Below are 21,149 nucleotides of genomic sequence, written 5' to 3' on the forward strand. Positions count from 1 at the left end.
CATTCATTCCACACAGACTGATATATTTCAAGTGTTCATTCCTTTTAATTTTGATGATTATAACTTACAACTAATGAAAACCCCAAAATCAGTATCTCAGAAAATTAGAATATTGTGAAAAGGTTCAATAATGAAGACACCTGGTGCCACACTCTAATCAGCTAATTATCTCAAAACACCTGCAAAGGCCTTTAATTGGTCTCTCAGTCTAGTTCTGTAGGCTACACAATCATGGGGAAGACTGCTGACTTGACAGCTGTCCAAAAGACGACCATTGACACCTTGCACAAGGAGGGCAAGACACAAAATGTCATTGCTAAAGAGGCTGGCTGTTCACAGAGCTCCGTGTCCAAGCACATTAATAGAGAGGCGAAGGGAAGGAAAAGATGTGGTAGAAAAAAGTGTACAAGCAATAGGGATAACCGCACCCTGGAGAGGATTGTGAAACAAAACCCATTCAAAAATGTGGGGGAGATTCACAAAGAGTGGACTGCAGCTGGAGTCAGTGCTTCAAGAACCACCACACACACATGTATGCAAGACATGGGTTTCAGCTGTCACATTCCTTGTGTCAAGCCACTCTTGAACAAGACACAGCGTCAGAAGCGTCTCGCCTGGGCTAAAGACAAAAAGGACAGGACTGCTGCTGAGTGGTCCAAAGTTATGTTCTCTGATGAAAGTAAATTTTGCATTTCCTTTGGAAATCAAGGTCCCAGAGTCTGGAGGAAGAGAGGAGAGGCACAGAATCCACGTTGCTTGAAGTCCAGTGTAAAGTTTCCACAGTCATTAATGGTTTGGGGTGCCATGTCATCTGCTGGTGTTGGTCCACTGTGTTTTCTGAGGTCCAAGGTCAACGCAGCCGTCTTCCAGGAAGTTTTAGAGCACTTCATGCTTCCTGCTGCTGACCAGTATTGAGTGCTGTACATGCTCATACTTTTCATGTTCATACTTTTCAGTTGGCCAACATTTCTAAAAATCCTTTTTTTGTATTGGTCTTAAGTAATATTCTAATTTTCGGAGATACTGAATTTGGGATTTTCATTAGTTGTCAGTTTTAATCATCACAATTAAATGAAATAAACATTTGAAATATGTCAGTCTGTGTGTAATGAATGAATATAATATCCAAGTTTCACTTTTTGAATGGAATTACTGAAATAAATCAACTTTTTGATGATATTCTAATTATGACCAGCACCTGTATACCTACAGCATATGTCTTTGTTCCAGCCATTTACCTTCTGGCAGGCTGCCATTATTCGGTATCTATATGGATGACTAACTGCCTGATTATGGTTCCTGCGGTACCTGTAACTTTGCATTCATATGTTAAACATTAACTGATGCACTTTCTTTATACCACTGGTATGTGTAATAAATTAAACAAGCTTAAATGCCTACATACCAAAGCCATAGACAGCTAGAGATAAAGACATCAAGGTCAGGGTTATTAGAACTGAGGTGATATATCTTCTTCTACAAAATGATTATTCTGTGGGTCAAAACCTAGGAAAGAAAGAACAGTCCAATTTATAAAATATCCTAGAAACCTTTTCTTATTGTTCCCTTAAAGGTCCAGAGAACCCGTGGCTGGTCCAGGCGTACGTTAACGCAGCCAAACACCCCTTTGCCTCTGTGGTCGGCCAGGAGGTCTTCCAAAGTGGTATCATCCCCTCGGACACTGACTTCCGCATCTACAGGGACTTTGGTAACATCCCAGGTAATGCTGAACAATCTTCAGAGTACAGTATAGAAATGAGTCATGAAAGTATGGAGCCTTTCTGTATCAAAGTCAAAAATAATAATCCAGTGGCTGACAAAGCAAAGATGGTTTGGTCTTTTTCTCCCTTACTTTTCTCTGTTTTTATCTAATTCTATTTGTTTATTTTTTTTTACAGGCATTGATTTGGCTTTCGTTGAAAATGGTTTCATCTACCATACCAAGCACGACACTGCAGACAGGATCCCGACAGACTCAATACAGAGAGCCGGTACGCAAAAAGCCTCACATGATCTTCTTATACCTACTAAACTTAAATAGGTGTTATCCTATGCATTTATTCAACACTCATGCAAATAGATTAAGCGCATGTTAGCTAGTTGGGGGGGGGTTTCTCTGTCACTCATGCTCGGCCCACACTCCCTACCACTACCTGTACGTGACGGCTCGCTTGCTGAACTGCTGCAGGTTGCACACATGTGGTGGTGTCCACTGTGTTGCTGCTGCGGCAGTGCTACTGCCTAGCTTTCTACACCAAGTTTGCTTTTGATAAATACAGTACAATAAAAGCCTTGTTAACAAACGCTAGAAGGCTTTTAATCTAAAATGGATACAGGAGGTGTTAAAACATTTTTTTTCAATCAACAAACTACTGCATATGATGTGTCAGCTCTAAAAAAGGAAGATCCTTTGTTGTCACATTAACAGTTTCGTTCCTCTGATTGTGGGGGTAGAATAAGAAATAGTGGAAAACCAAAAACCGGAGTAAACTCAGTATTCAGTGCCTATTGTCCATTGCCCATTTCCATGAATTCAAATGGTCTCCTGTCCAGTCCTGGCTTTAGGTTAAGATCATGTCCTCCTTGTACCCTCTGGCTGTCCAGCTGACGTACCGCCCTACACTGCAGAAATCAAATTAGGCAGCTAAATGCAACCAAGCTTTATTATGTTACATTCCAGCATTGAACCTTTTCACCTCAAAACTCACTTCCTGTTTTCAGGCGACAACATCTTGGCAGTCCTGAGGTACCTGGCAAACTCAGAGAAGTTGGCTGATTCCTCAGAGTACCGTCATGGCAACATGGTATTTTTTGACCTATTAGGAGCAATTGTGGTGGCTTACCCAGCCCGTGTTGGCACCATCCTCAACTACTTGGTAGCCACAGCCACCTTCATTTATCTGGCAAAGAAAGCCTCACTGCCTTGTGGTGGTCACTATGTTCGAGATCTGGCCTGTGCCACACGTGTAACAGTCCTGAGCTGGATCGTCACCCTGATCTCAGTACTGCTTGTAGCTCTGCTAGTCTCTCTGCTGGGCCGCTCCATGTTTTGGTACAACCACTTCTACGCCTCCATCTGTCTGTATGGGGCTGCTGCCACAGGCATGATGCTCCTCATTCACACGCTGACTAAGAACATTTACTATGGGGTAAGTTATAAAATAGGAATTCTTTAAGTGAAAGGGAGGGAGGGGTATTTCAGATATCATGAATCTACATTGTGGTTTTACAACTAGGTTTTATAGTTGTGTCTATTTTAACCTCTTTTTCAAGATAATAAGAGGTAATAAGTCAAAATTATATTTAAAAAAACCCATCTCATTAATTTGAGATACTATAAGTCATTATTCTGAGATGCTAAGTCATCATGTTGAGATACATATTCAGTATTTTGAGATACTTAATTATTTTGAGAAACTAAGTTGTTATTTTGAGATAGTTTCTAATTATAATGACTTACAGGATCCTTTTTTTTCATCACAGTGGCAGAAATGGACTTCCATAGAAATATATAGATATTTGTGATGTCTTAAACAGAAAGGATGAAAACAGCTCTGTTAGTAAGTCCATGATATTTGGTTAACGTGGAAGAAGTAGCAGATGCTCTACCTTTCTCACTTCCTAAAGTTTGTCATGAGACATTTGGGTAAATATATTTATTATTTTGTAACATTAAAATTAAAACAAAAATGTTATACTTTTATTTTAACTTATATTTTAGATACATTCTCTGTACTGAAATCCAAAGTAAACACAAATAAACATGGATCTATCAACAAAATAGAATATTGAGAGTAACAGATACTAATAAAGATGACAAATGTTGCATCACATCAATGTGACTACCCATCAGCTGGTTCCATCTATCAAAGCAACATACAAAAATCAACGATCGATGTCTCTAATCTACTCATATTCCTTGTGTGTGTGTGTTTTTATGCAGGGTGTCTGTTCAGTGGAGTTGGGTGATCTCTACTTTGATGTTAGCTTGTTGCTGTGGTGCTTCAGCCTGGTGTGGCTGACCCTGCAGGGCCTCTGTTCAGCCTACGTGCCCATGCTGATGGTGGCCTTCCCCCTGGCTACCAGACTGCTGCTGGCTAAAGAATTTAAACATAGAGGTAAAGAGTCAGCGCCAACTCCACCTAATTTACAGTGAATTTTTTTATAGGCAAATTAAACATACTACAAATTGGGACACTTTTGTCTAACAGTTTCTGAAATCCCCTTTCCAACTGCAAAATCACGGGAGCTTTACGCAATTATTGGCCAGGTGTGAAGAAATGTTTTTACTTTTCTCAAATTCACTTCACTTTTTTCAATTAATCACACCACTAAATGAGTAACTTACTTAACTGTCTGAGAGTACACACCACTATTCCCATTTGTACGATTCTATGTGCTGAGACTACAAAGATGTATAAAAGCCACATAGTTCTTGAAGAGAGATCAGGGAGGCAGTGGGATGCAGTCAGGAGGAGGCTACGGTAATAGGCTTTCCGCCTGCCTTGTGTGTAGACATAGTTAGATAGTTGGATGGCAAGTGACACAAACTAGTTAGTTTCAAGTATACTGAATCGCTTCATGCAGATGCTGTAGAGCCTTCAAACTCCGCTACATTTTTATTTTTCAGCTTTATTGCTGAAACACGTATTACCCATAACAGAAATACAGGAATTAGAAAAGGAATCCAGGGTTTGGATTAAAGAGCAGCAGCCTTTGAGATGATCCACCCAGTCAGATCAACTGGACGAGGCACCACAGCGGAGGAGGAGAGGAAAATAGCTGGGATATAAGCTGAGTTGGCAACTTGGATTTAAGGCTACTCCTGGCGTCCAGTCTGGATGAAATGGGATTCAGGCTTGCCAAACAAAGGGAAATCAGAAACTGTGCATATCTTTACACAGACCTGTTTTTTTAACATCCTGGATCAAGCACTCGGTGGGTGGACCGTGGTCTGAGCTGACAGAGCACAAGACCCCACCAAGATGAAAGGAGGCGTACTCTGTGTTTTGATGATGCTCGGTGCAGTCAAAGTGAACACTGTTTCCCTAATATCAAACTTTTTAAGTGAAGATGAAATATGATCATATGAATATATTACATGAAAACCATATTATCTTCACCATTTTTGTTGCTGTTTAACACAAATAGCTAATCAGCCAATCACATGGCAGCAACATGTATTTAGGCATGTAGACCTGGTCAAGACAACTTGGTGAAGTTCAAACCGAGCATCAGAATGGGGAAGAAAGAAGATTTAAGTGACTTTGAACGTGGCATGGTTGTTGGTGCCAGACGGGCTGGTCTGAGTATTTAATAAACTGCCGATCTACTTGGATTTTCACTCACAACCATCTCTGGGGTTTACAGAGAATGGTTTGAAAAAGAGAAAATATACAGTGAGCTGCAGTTGTGTGGATGAAAATGCCTTGTTGATGCAAGAGGTTAGAAGAATACGCAGACTGGTTCGAGATGACAGAAAGGCAACAGTAACTCAAATAACCACTTGCACCACCAAGGTATGCAGAATACCATCTCTGAACGCCAAACACGTCAAACCTTGAAGCAGATTGGCTACAGCAGCAGAAGAGGTGCCTCTCCTGTCAGCTGAGAACAGGAAACTGAGGCTACAATTCACACAGACTGTTCCCCCAAAACCGCTGAGCCTCCCCTGAAACTGTTTGGACACTCAGATAACAGATAACACTCACATAATTGAAGTATCTGTCTTCCTTCTCCTCATTTCTTTAATTGATAAATTGGTATCAATTTATGTGCAATTAGCTTATATCGGCCAATAATGTCAGCACGCTTTATAGGTTGAGCTTCATTGTTTTCATTCCCCCAGACGCATTTTCAAAAGATGCACTGTAGAATCGTTGTAAAAGTGTATGTATATAATTAACTGTGTAGGCCTATATTCTTTTATACTTTATTTTATTCTAAAATATAGTTAACTATCTGTTGTGCTCTGTGTGTCACATGAAGAGAATCGAAACTTTCATTTCATTGTACAGTCTTGTGTTGTATAATTAAATAAATGATCTGATCCTTGCCGTGTTCACGTTGATCTCTGTTTTTCTACAGGAGTGTCCTTGAAGTACACTGTGCTCTATCTGTTTGGCCTGGCGTTGCCGTATGTCCACTTCATGTTCCTCATCTGGGTGGTGTTTGAGATTTTCACACCCATCATGGGTCGCGGCAACATAGAATGGCCTGAGCTGGTGATGGCATTCCTGGTCACCCTGGCAACCATCTTCCTCTCCTCCTTTTTTGTGAGTATGGCCACATTAAGAACAACAAATCTGGATTTTTGTTGTCAGCAGAATTACCTTAAAATCACATTGGTTGTGAATTGGGGAGTGTATGCAGGACAGAGTACACATGATCAAACAATTTGGTCAAGTTGATGGCAGCAGTGTTTTGTTTGAGCATTTACTAACATTAGTTACTTGACTTCAGATAAGAAAACCAACAGCTGTTTAAAGCTGACTGAGTAATGTAAAGTAATGTAAATCTTGCAGATGGTAGATTAGTTTTTTTTAGATAATCTACCATTTCACCAAAAATGTGCAACTGCAGTGTCGATTGTTCCTCCACGCCAGTAACATATTTTTCTGTCTGTCTCAGCTGCATTTCATCTACTTGGCACGGAGCACTAAGTGGATCCTGGCTGGTCTGGGCTCAGTCTTCATTGTCACGTTCATGTTGGTGTCCAGTGGGCTCCTCTTTCCTTATTCAGGAAGTCCAGACAGCCCGCGGCCCAAACGAGTCTTCCTGCAGGTTCAAAAACACACACACACACACACACACAGAAGCCTAAATATTTACTCTAAACACATGCATTTGTTCCATTTCTCTCTAGAAAAATGACAGAAATCACTCATATTCACATTTTTCTCTTTACTGAAGTTCATCCATTTAAAAACTAAACATTCTGTACATTTCTGTGTTTTCCACTTTGGATTTTGAAGATATTTGACCAGTTTTGTAAAACTGTTTATACCTACATGAAACTATCCTTTCTTAAATGGAGGACTCTTTCATGGTTGACAAAGGAACATCCTGCAGTGTAGCTCCAGCCTGCACTCTCCACACCTGTTTTCCTGATCTAGAAAACTCGCTCTGATTCGACCCCTCCACCTGCTCATGTTAAGCTCCATTAAGTAATTCTGGCAAGAGTAGAAAAGCACTCCATTAAACAGCTGTAAAACAAGGCAGGTTGAAGTAAAACACGCTTAAAAGAAGCAAGTAACTTAATTTTTAAAAATGTTTTATCCACACCCCTGCAGCATACAACGCGGACCTTCTACAATCTCCAGGGCCAAGTGGAAATCCGGGACTCAGGTCTGTGGATCAACAGTTTTGACTACACAGGTATACAGCACATCACCCCACACATCCCTGAGATCAACGACAGCGCTCGCACCCACTGCCATCAGGACCGACCCTTTTGTGGTTACCCCTGGTTCCTGCCAGTGAAGTTCCTCAGCAAGTCAGTGACACAGCCCTGCAGCTGACAGCATAGTCTCAATGCTCTTTGTTTCATTAGCTTATAGACATTTATTTTTTTTTACTTTGTGTTCTTCCTCGCCTCAAGTATTTTGTTGCATTTGCAGGAAAAACTGGTACCTTCCTGCTCCAGAAGTGTCTCCCAGCTCTCCAGTGGAGTTCAGCCTGCAGTCCAAAGAAGACACCAGCTGGGGGACCATCAAGATGACCTTCAGCGTGAAAGGTCAGGAGCACTTTATGTTTCCATAGGTTATCTTTGTATGAGTTGCAAGCAAGCTGTCATGTGACTTCACTTGGACTTGAGTCATATGACCAGTTCAGAAGAGGTAATGGCTGATGACAGCAGCATATTCTCAGCCAGCATACTGAAAATTTCCAGCACTGAGAATATGACCGTAGAGACTGTTTAAGAACAAGAGTCTGCCATTAAAATGCCAACATTAAATTATTGACAGAAGGTTCATTCTTGATCTTGGAAACATTAGTTGACAAAATAACATGACCTTGTGGTCCATTTAGTAGCTGTTCTGAAGCTTTCAGTCATGTCAGACGATCTAATAATAATTATTATTATTCTTCATCTTTATTTATAGAGCACTTTCAAAAAACAAGTTACAAAGTGCTTATGATATTTTATCATGCTCACAATAAAAGCAAGATACTAAGAGACTAAAATACATGTTAAAAGTAAATATAAAATATATTTAAATAATATAAATAGAACAAAATATAATCAGGAAAAGCTCTCCTATAAAAGTATGTTTTAGGGACTTAAGAGTTCAAAACTGTCAATGTGAATGTCATTTTCCAACTGGCCGATCTGGATGCATTTGTGTGCACATACCTGCATGTTAACTTGTGGACTTCTGTCTTGTCCTGTCCCGTGCAGGCCCCAGTCACATGTCTCTGCATCTGATGCCTCATCAAGGAGCCAACCTCTCTACCTGGTCCTTCGGTGACGGGACGCCTCAGTTCTACACGAGCAGAGAATACTGTGTCTTCTATACCCACGGCCTCGACGCCCCCACATGGACCTTCTGGTTTGAAATACAGGTAGTACTTGCAGCTGAAGGGACATTTCATATATCTGTTCTGTTGCATGTGAATTATTCAAATTGCTTTACGTTTTCGGAGAGGGGAGGACATTTGTCAAGTAGGGCTGGTTAATATGGCCAAAAAAACATGCAGACGTAACTTAAAGCTGCATTCTCTCTAACGGCCAGCAGGGGATGAGTTCCATTAGAAATAATGGTAAAATGTTGCTACTTCTCAGCTGATTTATTACCTCAGTAAACACTTTTAAATGAGTTTATAGTCTCAGTAGCTGGTTTCAAGTCTTCAACTAAGCATGATGTTCATTTAGTATATTATGGTCCTATTGAGGGGAAAATAGACGATAATGCAGCCTATGCTTTTGGACGGGACTACCTTGTGATTGACAGGTCGCTACCATGGCAACCTGTTCATCAGGATAGAGGCAACTCGTGTCCGCTGCTCTGTGTACATTTTTCATAAATGGCTGTCAGCAGGAGAGCACGTCATGTTTGAGTCTGTTAGTATGTTTTGTTTTAAAAGTAAATTGTTTTAACCTTTTTATTTTAACTGTGATTACATTTTTATTAAGTTTTTTTTTAATATCCAGGACGTATTTAATAAACGATTAAACACTTTTGGAAGAAGGGACAGTAAAAATTGTCTTCGGGCCAGTAAGTTTCAAACCCACTGGCCCGGTGGGGCCAGTTGCAAAAAAGTTTAAAGTTGAGCCCTGGAATAGCAAATAAAAATGTACAGAGAAGTGTTAAATGATACCAGTAGATGAAACCAATGGAAAGCCAAGCTTGTGGTGATGAACTTGCAACAGTGAGGAACATGCCTGAGACTGCAGCCAAAGGCGGAGGGGCTGTTAAAATCCCGCATGGGCTGCTTTGGTCGATACCATAAAGGTATCTAGTAGCCATACCCCACTTTTTTCAACAAGTAAATTTTTTTTAATCCTGTTTCCTTAACAAAATAAATACCTTCATAGAAAAATGTGTTTGTTTGTTATTCAAATGAATTAAATCAAACATTTGAGCATTTATGTTGTTAGAGGAAAATTATAGTTTTATTGCCCAGCCCTACTGTAAAGGCATCAGTGTTTGTCAATGTCACCCAATTTTGAAAGTTGACAAAACCCTTATCAGTGTTAAAGTAAAGTATCACTCAGCAAAGTAAGCTTTATTTTTAAATGAATAGTTTGACATTTTGTGAAACACAATTATTCACTAATGTGTAAATGAGTGAGCTTTAGAGATGCTGGTAGGTGGATTTGTTTACCTTCAGACAGAGCCAGGCTTGCTGTTTACCCACTTTTCCAGTCTTTATGCTAAGTTAAGCTTACTGTCTCCAACTTCATATTTAGCATACAGACAAGAGTGAGGTATCTTCTTCATCTTCTCGTCTAACTCCAAACCAAACGTGTATTTGCCAACATGTCAAACTTCTCCTTTAAGATTGTTGTTCTTGCCCACATTATTATATATATCAGGTACTGCTGCATCTTTGACAGCCTGCAATCCATCTTAGTATCCAGACCGATGCAGAGTCATTATTTTTGCTCATTTCTAGATTTCTGCCAAACATCCCTCAGTGATGTCTGCAGGAGTTTAGCTTCCTGTCAGGACACAGTTGGTCTGTGTTGCTGTCATGTGATAACCTTTGAACTCCAATTTAGGAGACTAACATTTTTGAATTGCATAGGTTTAAATAAACTCCATGACCTTTTTAAACCTTTCATTGCATGAGCTAAAACACATGCAGCCTAATGAAGCTGGTGATTTTTATTTTTTTTTAGGGTCTGGATAAACTGCTTCTCTGGTTCTGGTCTTCTCACATGTCAACTGTCTGTCTGACATTCTTTCTTTCTCTCCCTCTGCCAGCCTCCCAGGGACCCGGACCCATCAGGCCCCGAGGGGATGATCTCTGTTGCCATCTCCTCCCACTATTTCTTTGGGCAAGACCAGAGGACTGCTCAACTGGAGGAAATCCTCCGTAGGTTCCCCGCATGGGCTTTTCCTTCGTCTTGGGTCAGTACCTACGACATGTACCGATACTGAGGGCGCCACACATCAGAGGCTGACGCTGAGAAGAGCTGAGGACTGCAGGGGCCCGGAGACAGACAGATGATTTAAAACAACAATACTGAGGACCAGCCCTGCTGCCTTTTCACTCTGACACAAACACACACACACACACACACCCTCCCAGCCTGCCTGAGAGAACCCCCATCACTGTGTCAGTAGGCTTAGTAGCCTGCCAGAGGTAGGCCTCAGCGTGTGGCTACCTCCCCTGCTCCCTCTTCATCAGCAAACCACTCAGGCCATTCTCAGAGTCGGTGTGTCTCTGGCGGCCTCACACACCCGCATTCTGCACTGTAGGTGTAGTAACATACTGATGGATCTGTTTGGGAAGGGGAAAGACCCGTTTTTGTTTGATCCCACCGCCGACTTTAACTGGAAACGTTGACATCTTCAAAGTCGCTTTTCACCAACACACACACTTGCTCATACTAAGAGAAAATGGTTTTTGTATTAGCTCATCAGTTAACTAGGAAATTTCTTGTTATCATTCCTCACTAACACCACTGATTAAGCCGCAGGTCGTTCCCCTGTGTTTCATTTAAGAATGGCAAAAATCTTCTTGAATTGTCAGAGACGCTGGCATGCAGATGCAGAAAACTGTGCCTGTTAAATTAAACAGATGGCTAAAATCACAATGTCAACATGTCCTCTTTAAAGGAGTAGCCTTCATGAAGATTTTGCACAGAGGGCATATTTTCTTAGGTCTGAGTTTTCCCTCTGATGTGATTTGGGCTTGATGAGACCAGAACTCACAGGGACAGCTTGTTCTGTCTCGTCTGGAAGTTCATTATTAACATTTGCTGTAAACTGTAATAGTATTTGTACATGTTTTCAAACTTCACTTCTGCTCTTGCTCCAGCAGCACCAATGAATATCTTCTTGGGATGAAAGAAAGTAGTGACAGTGATTCATTGATCAATTAGTCAATCGAAAGAAAATAACCTGCAACTATTTTAAAATGTGGTTAATTGTTTTAGTCATTTATCAAGCAACAATCCCAGAAATCTGATGGTTCCAGTTCCTCAAACGTGAGGATTTGCTGCTTTTCTTTAATTTAACTATCAAGATGTACAGTAGAGGACAGAGCTGTAACCTGACATCTTGATGCTAATCTTATCCTCTGCTAACTTCTACCGTCACTTTCTGACGCTCTCACATTCTTTCATCCTTTGAGTGTTACCGTAGTTTACTGAAAATCAATGGTCGTGTGAAATTTTAATAGCGGCGCATTCATTAAGCAGCGACAGTAGGCTTCAAATACGTTGCTAGAGACTGGTTTTAAGCCCTAAGATCTGTTTTTCCATCCAAGAACCGATAAGGTTGCACTTCCCCGTAGCTGAAGAATAAATCCATTTTATATCTGTGGTACAATCTGAAAGAGACTTGCTGCAATAACACGAAAGCTGCCTGTTGGTCTTTGTAGTCGTACAGCGAATTATATTTGGACCGATATGGACTAGCGACAGAAAGAACTAACGTTACACCACCACGGGAGGAAAAAACATTCTTGAGCACTGCGGGGCCATTTCAATGAGTATTAGAGGTAGAGTAACATGGAATATAAACAGGCTACCTATTTATATCTCAAATTAATTATTATTTAACAAGTGCTTCAAAAAAAGTGATGGAGACCTGTCCCCAGTATCCCCAGCGTAAATTACACCTATGAAATGAATCCAATATTTGTGCACTAAGAACTCTTAAGGGGTGAAATCAAAAATACTAACAAATTTTTCGGTATGTGTTGTTACAATTAGTTACACCTTGGCTAGATAAGTTACTGTAATTTAATGTGATTATTCATCCTGTTTGGTTTGTGCATCTTAAGGCTGTTTGAAATATATATAGTATTGGCTTGAAAGCAGCAGAGATAAGGAGTTGGGCTCGGTTTGTTTTTTCCTCGTCACAGGGATCGGCACATCTGGGTGATGTACGTTTAATGTGCGTTAGCATGTTGGATGTTTCCATTCACATAACGTTACCCTACAACGGCGGCGTAACATCCAGACACTGTCCACGTCTCATGCACAGCTGTCTCTCCGCTGCTGTTGTAACATTCACTGACCAGGAACCTGCAGGCGGGTCTTTCAGCTCCGCCGTTTCATTAGCGGTCGTCAAAGTTAACGCATTTATTTAATCCTACGGACGGACAAGAACAAATTTAAGACCTTGGTAAACGAAATGTAATACTTTAATACTTTTAAGACCCTGCAGGTACCCTGTGCACTACAGGAAGTGCTGGGGGCAGTATTGCTTCCACCATCTGCCATGACTGCTTGACTGTAAGACTACTCACGAAGAAGAAGCATTCACGCGAGAAGCCTAAAGTAACGGAGAGAGGCCAGCAGCAGAACGGCTTTTGTTTTTACAAGTTTTGTATGCTATTTAATCACTAAATACACTTTTGAGTGGCTTTGAGGCGACAAATCAACCGTGTAGAATTTGAATATTGGCCAAATTTGATGGCGAATCGAAAATGTGCTCAAAACGTTTTCGGGGTTGAGAAGTTCCACAAGCCGCCGCGGTTAGACAGGTCGGCCAGTCCCGCCCACAGAGTGCCCTGGTCACAGTTAGTCAGACCACTGCAGCAGCAACAGAGGACAGGCAGTGTTTCTTCTACGATAATTTATTTGTGGCGGGCCGCCACAATATCAGCGCTGACCGCCACATTCCTCTACCTAAAACCTAAGCATTTTTGAAGTAGTATGAAAGGGGACTGTTGCTTAATTGTTCTAAATAGACTTGCTCTTATTTTATATAGTTCCAGAGCAAAAATCTGTTAAACAGTTAAGTTTTAAAGTTTGCATATAATCAGTGAATTATTGGAGGAGCCTACGCTGTCTTGTCATGCCTGGTATCCCCCTAGCGTTTATACTGGTATTCATTCTGAATAGTAAACCTCGTTCACTTAATGGTAACGTTAACTAGTTAGGCTGTGTGTTGGAGATCAGTGATTCACTTGAAAGATATTTAATTAGTTAAATGGTTCAATTAGAGTTAGGGGGTGACAAAAATAATTGTGACTGGTCAACTAATTGAATAAATTATTAACCCAATAGTCGAATACGAAAGTAGTCATTAGTTGCCGCCCTAATGCTGAGAATGATGAATAATGTTGAAGAAGACTAGCGACTGAGAACATATAGTCATTAGGAAAGTGTTTACTGAGGTAATAAATCAGCTGAGAAGTAACCACATTTTCCGATCCAGTTTTAGAGAGAATGCAGGTTTGAGGCTTCACTTTTCAAACCTGGAGGTTCCTTCTTGTTGAAGACACAAAGCTGCTTCCTGGACACAGACACATTATCAAATTTTCCATTGTAGTTTTGAAACAGACCAATCAAAGAACGAGACGTAGATTCAGGTTGTCCTCACACAGAGGCAGAGGTGGGGCTACGTACTGACACGCTGCTGGAGCGCCTCTCCTTGTTGGTGGTGAGTAGAAGCGAGGAGAGGAGGCAGGAGCATTACGGTGGGACTTGGGAGGCTTGGTCTGGGAGTCCTTGTACTCCTCCACCCGGGCATTATCGTCTATTAGTTTACTGATGTAAAAAAATAAAGTTCTGCTTTAAGTTCCGTCTGCATGGTTTCGACCCAGAGATTGCTGCATGATGGAGATTAGAGAAATAACATTTGACAACCTCTCGTCACATAACTACAACTCTGGATTGGACATCGGTGTGCGCCAAGAGCTGCAAAACAACTGCAGGATGTTGAGTTTATTATTTTTTTTACCAAATGTTTTTTGTCGAGCCCCGATAATACTGAGTGATGTTTAGAAAAAATAAAAACTCTGTCTGTATTATTCCTCCTCCCCGCTGTTATTCAATGCCTGCAGGTAACATTACCTGGTAGAAGGAGAAGCGGCTGGTTTGTCTCAGCCACGAGCTGAATTTAGAACAATGTGCCAAATTTTAAGGCTGCAGACTTCTATTTCGCTCAGGGGTTTTCCTGGCTCAGAATGGGACTTCGGGGGGTGACTTTGCGTACAGTAAAGGCAATGAGTTGCCTGTGTAGCTGCATGTGTTTAAAAAAAAAAAAAAGCGTTGTGGGTGAGAGGAGAGGTGACTGCTGGAAGTCAAGACGTCGTATTTAAGTTTATTTTCTGCTTGCTCAAAAGCTGTTTGATTACTGACTATTAACACATATGGGGAATGTTTGAAACATTTCTTCACTTCTGATCATTTTGACACTGGTGATTTTCCTTTGGCGCCAAAAATTTCTCTATGCAGGAAAAATCCTGATGTCAACAATGAATCACTGGGATGGACGATAACATTGATAGGCTACGTAATTAACAAGCTGGCATGCGGTGCACCTGCTGCTGTGAAAAAGGATCACAGGTGGAAATATCCAGAAAAATTACAAGTTCTGTGTGTTTATAAAACATAACCTACTGCTTATGGAGAAACTCAGGGGAAAGCCGGTGTGTTTGCAGTGAGAGACCAGAGGTAAAAGGTGTGAGTTAGTGCAGGGAGAAGTCGAGGCAGGCGCAAAGCAGGTACATTTTGAAATAAAAAAAATAATGTCTTGGGGATTAAAACATGCTTGTAATGTAAGACGTAAAAATTTCTAAAAAAATAATTTTGGAACATTACCACATCTGTGAATACCAATAAAGTAAGATCGTGAATACACTACACTCAAAAGCTAAACTTGCTAAATAAGTCTACATACAGTAATGTAGAGGTGCTCCAATCAGTATTTTTTGGGCCAATCACCAATCACAGATTGCTGAAAGCAGTATCTGCCGATACAGATCACTGGGTCCATTTGAAGCCTTTTATTTATCCTATCGCATTATACTGTATATTTAATTAGTCCTAAAATCAATTTATTAAAATTAACAGATGATAAAGTATCACAAAATGACAACTGTTAATTTTATTGCCAGGAAACATGGGCAACAAATTCCACTCTGTCTTAGAGATTTAAACCATGGAACAGAAGTCAGTTGCCTTGATACCGTAATAGACAGCTGCCTCAGAAGGCATCACTTTCAAGTGATGGCAGCTGTTTAGTTTCAAACAGCCTTCTAGGGCAGCACTTACGGCAATGTGTGACGTTAGCACGCCGTCTTGCGTCTCTTCTAGCTGTCAAAAGAGACGCTAGCCTAGCCTTGGCATCAGCTAACTAGCTATTGAAAAGCCAAACGGCTAACAGACGCCTCAGAAATCATACTGAACAAACTTGGTTGTTACAGTAACGGGCCATATTATAGTTCAGTGTTTATTTCACGCTAGATTTTCAAAAATCAAAGCGAGAAAACTACTAAAAAAATTTTTTTAATTTGTCATCATCTTCTTGATGACAATCTTGACCAACTTTCGAAAGCTCCGGCGGCCGCAGCTACGCTGCTTTATGGGTAATAGTCAGCATCAAGTCACCATTGATGCTGCCTTAAAAACTGGCCATTACTGGGGCAGCTTGAAGGCATCTCAGGAGACCGGAAGGGATCGTTCGAGCCATTTTGAACAGCACTCGATGCCTCGCTGTCCTGTTAAACACCTTCTGAGACAGCAGTTTAGCCCGTTTCAAACACAGCCCATAGCAGCCTTTGCTCGGTTCCTGTGAACATCTTATAGCTTAAACAAATATAGCTTTCCTGTGGAATACAAGTACAAACAGCATCGTTATAAATTTACTTCATCTATAAAAACTGCAACAACAACAACAAAAAAAGCTGTAGCCAAAATATTTAGGAGAGAGCACAGGCATCTTGAGTCGATGATAAACTCTGAAGTAGCCGCTTTTTGTCCTGGAAAGCTCCGGCAGGTTCTGTGGGTTTAAGGGAGAGTGGGCTACAGAGGGGAGTCTTTACTGTCAATGACATTTGAAAATAAGGGTCATTTAAATAATAAAAGTACAATCTTATACTGTTACTATTTTCATTATAATTTCATATGGTTTACAGGCTATAGGCTTTAAATCATTTTAAATAGTGCCAGCAGGTTTTTATTTTATAAAGGTTAAAGAATCAGGAGATTTACTGGGAAACATTTAAACAGGAGGATACTAGGTGAGTATGGGAAAATATGGGAGGGTTGACATGAGGAGGAGAGAGGAGTAATTTGGAGCTACATCCACACTACTACGTTGGAAAACAAAAAACAAAAACAGTTTTATAACAAATACGATCTTCTCCGTCCACAGCAGTGTTTTAGCTGCGTATCAGAGTTGATCTCTGTCCATATTAAAAACTGAAACACACATCTAGTGGCCTTGCGCGTGCCGGTGTAAACATGAAGCAGATTGTCTTGAAAGTTTGTCTGGCGAGTATTGTCTCATCTGAACGGCTTTTCTTATTGGCCTTTTTAGTGACCACTGGTCAAACTAGTTAAAGGCATTATCGGCCGATTATCATCGGTGACGGATCGGAGCACCCTTAATTAATGAGCACACTTATTGGTTGTGGATTAGGGATGAAAATTTCATATCACGATTATAGTGACCAAAATTATCACAATTATCACGGTATTGTAAAAATGTGCCAAAAATTAGTCGACCGTCACAGGTGTTATGCCGAATTTTTCATGCCTGCCGAGAATTGTATGAAAGTACATTAAAGTTCTGCTTTTAAACGCTATACTATTCTTTGTGGGGTTCATCAATAGTTAAATGATCGGTATATATTTTTATGAACGTTAAGAATCGTTATTATTACACAAGTACCATTTCTTGAAACATCTGGCGTTAACCGCGTTCAAACAATGTGAACAGCAGTGTCCTAAAAGAACCTTAAGTGAATGCATAATTCGGCAAAACAGATGTTGTAGGCTACCTGCCGAAATTTGCATCCACCTCTTTTAAAGCATAAAAGACGAGAGGTGTATGCAATTCACGGCTGCAGAATTCGGCACAACACCTGCGCTGCAAATCACCACTAGACCCCGTGGGAGCAAGGCCTGATCATTGTTCTAAGCTCACACAGTCTACCAAAGGTAGTACAAAGTCAATGCAAAGACGCGTAGAGCCGCGATTTCCTGTCGGGTGGTGCAAAGATGAAGCGAACTAATTTGTGTGAGTTGATTTTCTACTCAAGCGAGAAATTCACATGATGCTGAGTGCGATAGCCTATCAATGTTGAGATTGTCCGTACGTCACAGACAGCTTCCGAGCGTTGTGTAGAGAAGGCCAGGGAGGAGCAGGGAACAGCGCTCCAGCTTTTGAAAAAAAAAAAAAAAACACTGGACATTGCTGGGAGAAAAGAAAGCGAGGAGGTTAAACTACCTGGTGAGTTCAGAAAATGTGTATGCAACTTTATTCCAGCTATCGTTGTACTTTACCGGGACCAAGATAGCATAGCCCTGATCGATCCGAACTCCATTCAGAAAACAAACATTTTAGATGATAGTTGTTGTCCTGCTGACAGACCTGACAAAGCATGAATTCATGTGTTTAACAAATCTGCATCATATTGTAGTTCTTTCGGCATCAGTTTGATCCATTTAATCACAGCAAATTGTTTACTTTAGGTTCATACAGCTGTAGTAACGGTGAGTTGTGTTTATTCCGGGTTTATTCGCGTTGTGTGTGAACAGCGATAAAACCCCCGTGAGGAGAGCGTTGCGTGGATTAAATTCGCGTTTGGTCTGCATGCTGAATTAATCTACCTGGGCGTCCCGCCCAAGGAAAGCCTATGTATGGGAAAAACTGAGGTAATACAATGATCCGGTGGACAATTACATGAAAACAAATAAGTCTTTAGAAGATAGTGATAGTAACTGCAATGAGCCCAAGAACTGACAAATATGGAGGAGTCTGTAGCGTTTCTAGATATGCTGGTTGGTTGACTCAACTGCATAACGTGTTATCGTGTATAGTGGATGAATAGACTCTGCTGACACACACGCCACAACATGTAGAGTTTTTACAAGAGCAGCCAACACTGAGAGCTTCAGTTTACACAATGTTAGCAAGTCAGACAGACAAAAGCTAAAAGTTTACTCACCCTGCGTTCACTATAAGGTTATTTTCTTCAATCAAGTCAGTGTTTTCTCTAGGATTTTTCTCAGCAGCGGGGTAGGACAAGCAGCGCCCCTCCCCCCACCGAAAAAAAAAATTGTTACACTTCACAAAACAAGTAAACTTCAGTGTTTCCCCTAGGATGGAGTTGTAGCAGCGGAGGTGAAGCAAATTTTTTGTCTGACTATAAAACCAACACAACATGTCTCAGCAACATTGCTCTTGTGAGCATGCGATGCACCTTAAAACTGCAGTGTTTTCCCAGTTTAATGTGAGCTTTAGATTAATGTTTTGGTGTTGGTCGGGGGTACTCCCAAGAAAATTTCATGTCTGCACATGAAAAATATGAAATTTCACATCATATTGGGCCATTATTTTCACCATATCTCTGAACAAATAGTTGGAAAAGCTAGAGCAGATAATAAATAAACACCCCAAAGATCAGTCTACTGGAGGAACTACAACCTTTAGATCTGGAGAAAGTCATTTGATTGGTTCTGTTGCTCCACAGTGACACATGCACAGCATGTTTTGGGCATCACCCCTAAGCCAGAATCATTATAGATACGACTGTTCATGTTTGTTTGCCTTTTGTGTCTTCATTTTACAGCTTTTGCCATTCATCTGTAGACATTAATATAAAACAAAATAGGCAACATGAGAAACCTCCCTTCTGAGGACTAGTTTGCATCACTAATTAGCTTACTAACCTCATCTCCTCAGTCACCGTCCTCTTTTACAAAACCACTTTTTCAGACTGAAAAATAATTTAATCAGTCTGTACAGGACAGAGCTGCAGGCTATGCCAGTTTAGTCTAAGTTTGTACCTGATGTTTTCAACATTGGACAAGTAGGCAGTAATAAAATACAGCTTCCAGTTACTTTCTATAAATTGAGCTAATATTAAGTTACATAGCAGTTATAGCTGCTTTAGAAGCTTTCCTGCTCAGCTGCGCAGTCTGAAGGGGAGGGGGGATGTTAGCTATCTTAGCGCTAACCGGCTTCACTTTTCCAGCAGGTGGGAAACAGACTTTTCTTGGTCTTGAGAAGCTAACACAATGTAACAGACACCGTACACTTACTGCCAGAATATTTTCCTCCGCTGCGTTCACCGTCACTTTCTGCCGCTCGGACAATCAAGCACTCGCTTTTCAGAGTTACGCTGCTCTTATAACACCATCTGTCACGTGTGTTCTGCATAGAATGAGGAGAGGAAGCGAGTCGAGCATTGAGTGCTGCCGTGCTCGCACAGTGTGCGAGTGAGAACATTTGTTGCGCATAGTTCGTGGGAAATTTTAGTAGTGGCTGTCGTGAATGCATATAGAAGAAACACTCACTGTCTTTCTATCTATAACAATCAATGTTTCTTTAACTTATTGAGACAAGACTGTCAATTGTAGTACATTTACTCATTTGGTAGACGCTTTTATCCAAAGCACCTTATATTCCAGAAACATACAAGCATTAACAAAGCAAGATTTAACTAGCTAACATGACTGCCAAACATTTTTGAAAGGGCTGTGAAAGAAAATCAGTAAGGTAACACTACTTACTACTAAATAGTACATGAACTGTCCTATCTGTAATGATTCTGAGGTCATGTTAACAGTGATTTCCTGCCATTATAAGGTGGATAAAAGCGTCAGCTAAATGAATAAATGTAATGTAATACCTACAAAACAGTGTCACCTGTACTTAGTGTTAAGTACTAATGAGCAAGTTGATTTGAGCATTTAGCACAAGCCCCCACTGTGCCTGAAGTACAGCCTCACAGAGGCTAACATGGCTGTAGACTCTTTATTATTTGTTATTTTATTGATTTCAACCAGAGGAAGCGTGGGGATTATATTTTAAAGAAGCTGTCAGAGCATGAAGAGTCTATACAGCACCACAGTATCATCGGTGAAGGACAGAGCTTCCTCTCTTTGCCAACCAAGTAACATCAGTAAACCTCCACTGCCAGCCCTTTATTACTTACTCATTGCACCAATGGAAGGGTAATGTATGTGTGTGTCCTGTATATTTTAATGGAGTACATATTTTGCATTTACGTTTTGTAACTTAAAAAATTGGTGGTTCTGAGATATAAGTTATAAGTTAGGTTTGACTGATCCATCTGACCTCTGACTCCTTGGCACCCTCAGGTTGTACCCGGAGTCCAGCAGCGGGGTGACGGGGTGGTGGGTCTGATCCGAGCCTTCTTGGCTGCAGGGGTACAGTGTGTATGCGTCTCTTTGTGGCTTGTACTGATAGCTGCCTCCAAACTGTTCACACACAACTTCTACACAGCCCTTCTCAACGGGACCAAAGCTAGTGCAGCTCTGACGGAGGCCATGAAGACCCTGCAGAGAAGTAAGCACTTTTCACACCCCTCCAACTAGGCTGGTGAGCAATCAACCCTGGACACAAACATTCAGGGTCCACTTTAAATACCTTTGTTTAGTTCAGTTTCAGCAACAAAAATCTTTGTCCATCCGTCATTAATGGTTCGAACAGCAACACCCAGTGCCAAGTGAAGTTCATTTTTACAGGAACTGTCTGATATACTACAAT

General features: G+C 40.9%; 1 protein-coding gene and 1 long non-coding RNA gene across 2 annotated transcripts in view; one reads left to right on the forward strand and one right to left on the reverse strand.

Annotated features, from left to right (window-relative positions):
- The window catches only part of LOC123981901 (endoplasmic reticulum metallopeptidase 1-like), a 20,419-nt gene extending 7,911 nt beyond the window's left edge, over positions 1 to 12,508 (forward strand). Inside the window, exons 5-14 of the mRNA XM_046067142.1 lie at positions 1,574 to 1,720; positions 1,899 to 1,991; positions 2,722 to 3,149; positions 3,944 to 4,118; positions 6,088 to 6,275; positions 6,631 to 6,783; positions 7,293 to 7,495; positions 7,620 to 7,735; positions 8,402 to 8,565; positions 10,431 to 12,508. Of these exons, the coding sequence (XP_045923098.1) occupies positions 1,574 to 1,720; positions 1,899 to 1,991; positions 2,722 to 3,149; positions 3,944 to 4,118; positions 6,088 to 6,275; positions 6,631 to 6,783; positions 7,293 to 7,495; positions 7,620 to 7,735; positions 8,402 to 8,565; positions 10,431 to 10,607 (1,844 nt within the window). The 3' untranslated portion in view covers positions 10,608 to 12,508. The remainder of the gene's footprint in view (positions 1 to 1,573; positions 1,721 to 1,898; positions 1,992 to 2,721; positions 3,150 to 3,943; positions 4,119 to 6,087; positions 6,276 to 6,630; positions 6,784 to 7,292; positions 7,496 to 7,619; positions 7,736 to 8,401; positions 8,566 to 10,430) is intronic.
- LOC123981902 lies at positions 5,998 to 7,478 on the reverse strand. Its single transcript, XR_006827849.1, has 3 exons — positions 7,285 to 7,478; positions 7,011 to 7,172; positions 5,998 to 6,777 (listed from the first exon to the last, which is right to left on the reverse strand). It is a non-coding gene; the product is annotated as an uncharacterized LOC123981902 (long non-coding RNA).
- Positions 12,509 to 21,149: the final 8,641 nt, after the last annotated feature.

Source organism: Micropterus dolomieu, linkage group LG13 (assembly GCF_021292245.1).
Source record: "Micropterus dolomieu isolate WLL.071019.BEF.003 ecotype Adirondacks linkage group LG13, ASM2129224v1, whole genome shotgun sequence".
NCBI lineage: Eukaryota > Metazoa > Chordata > Actinopteri > Centrarchiformes > Centrarchidae > Micropterus > Micropterus dolomieu.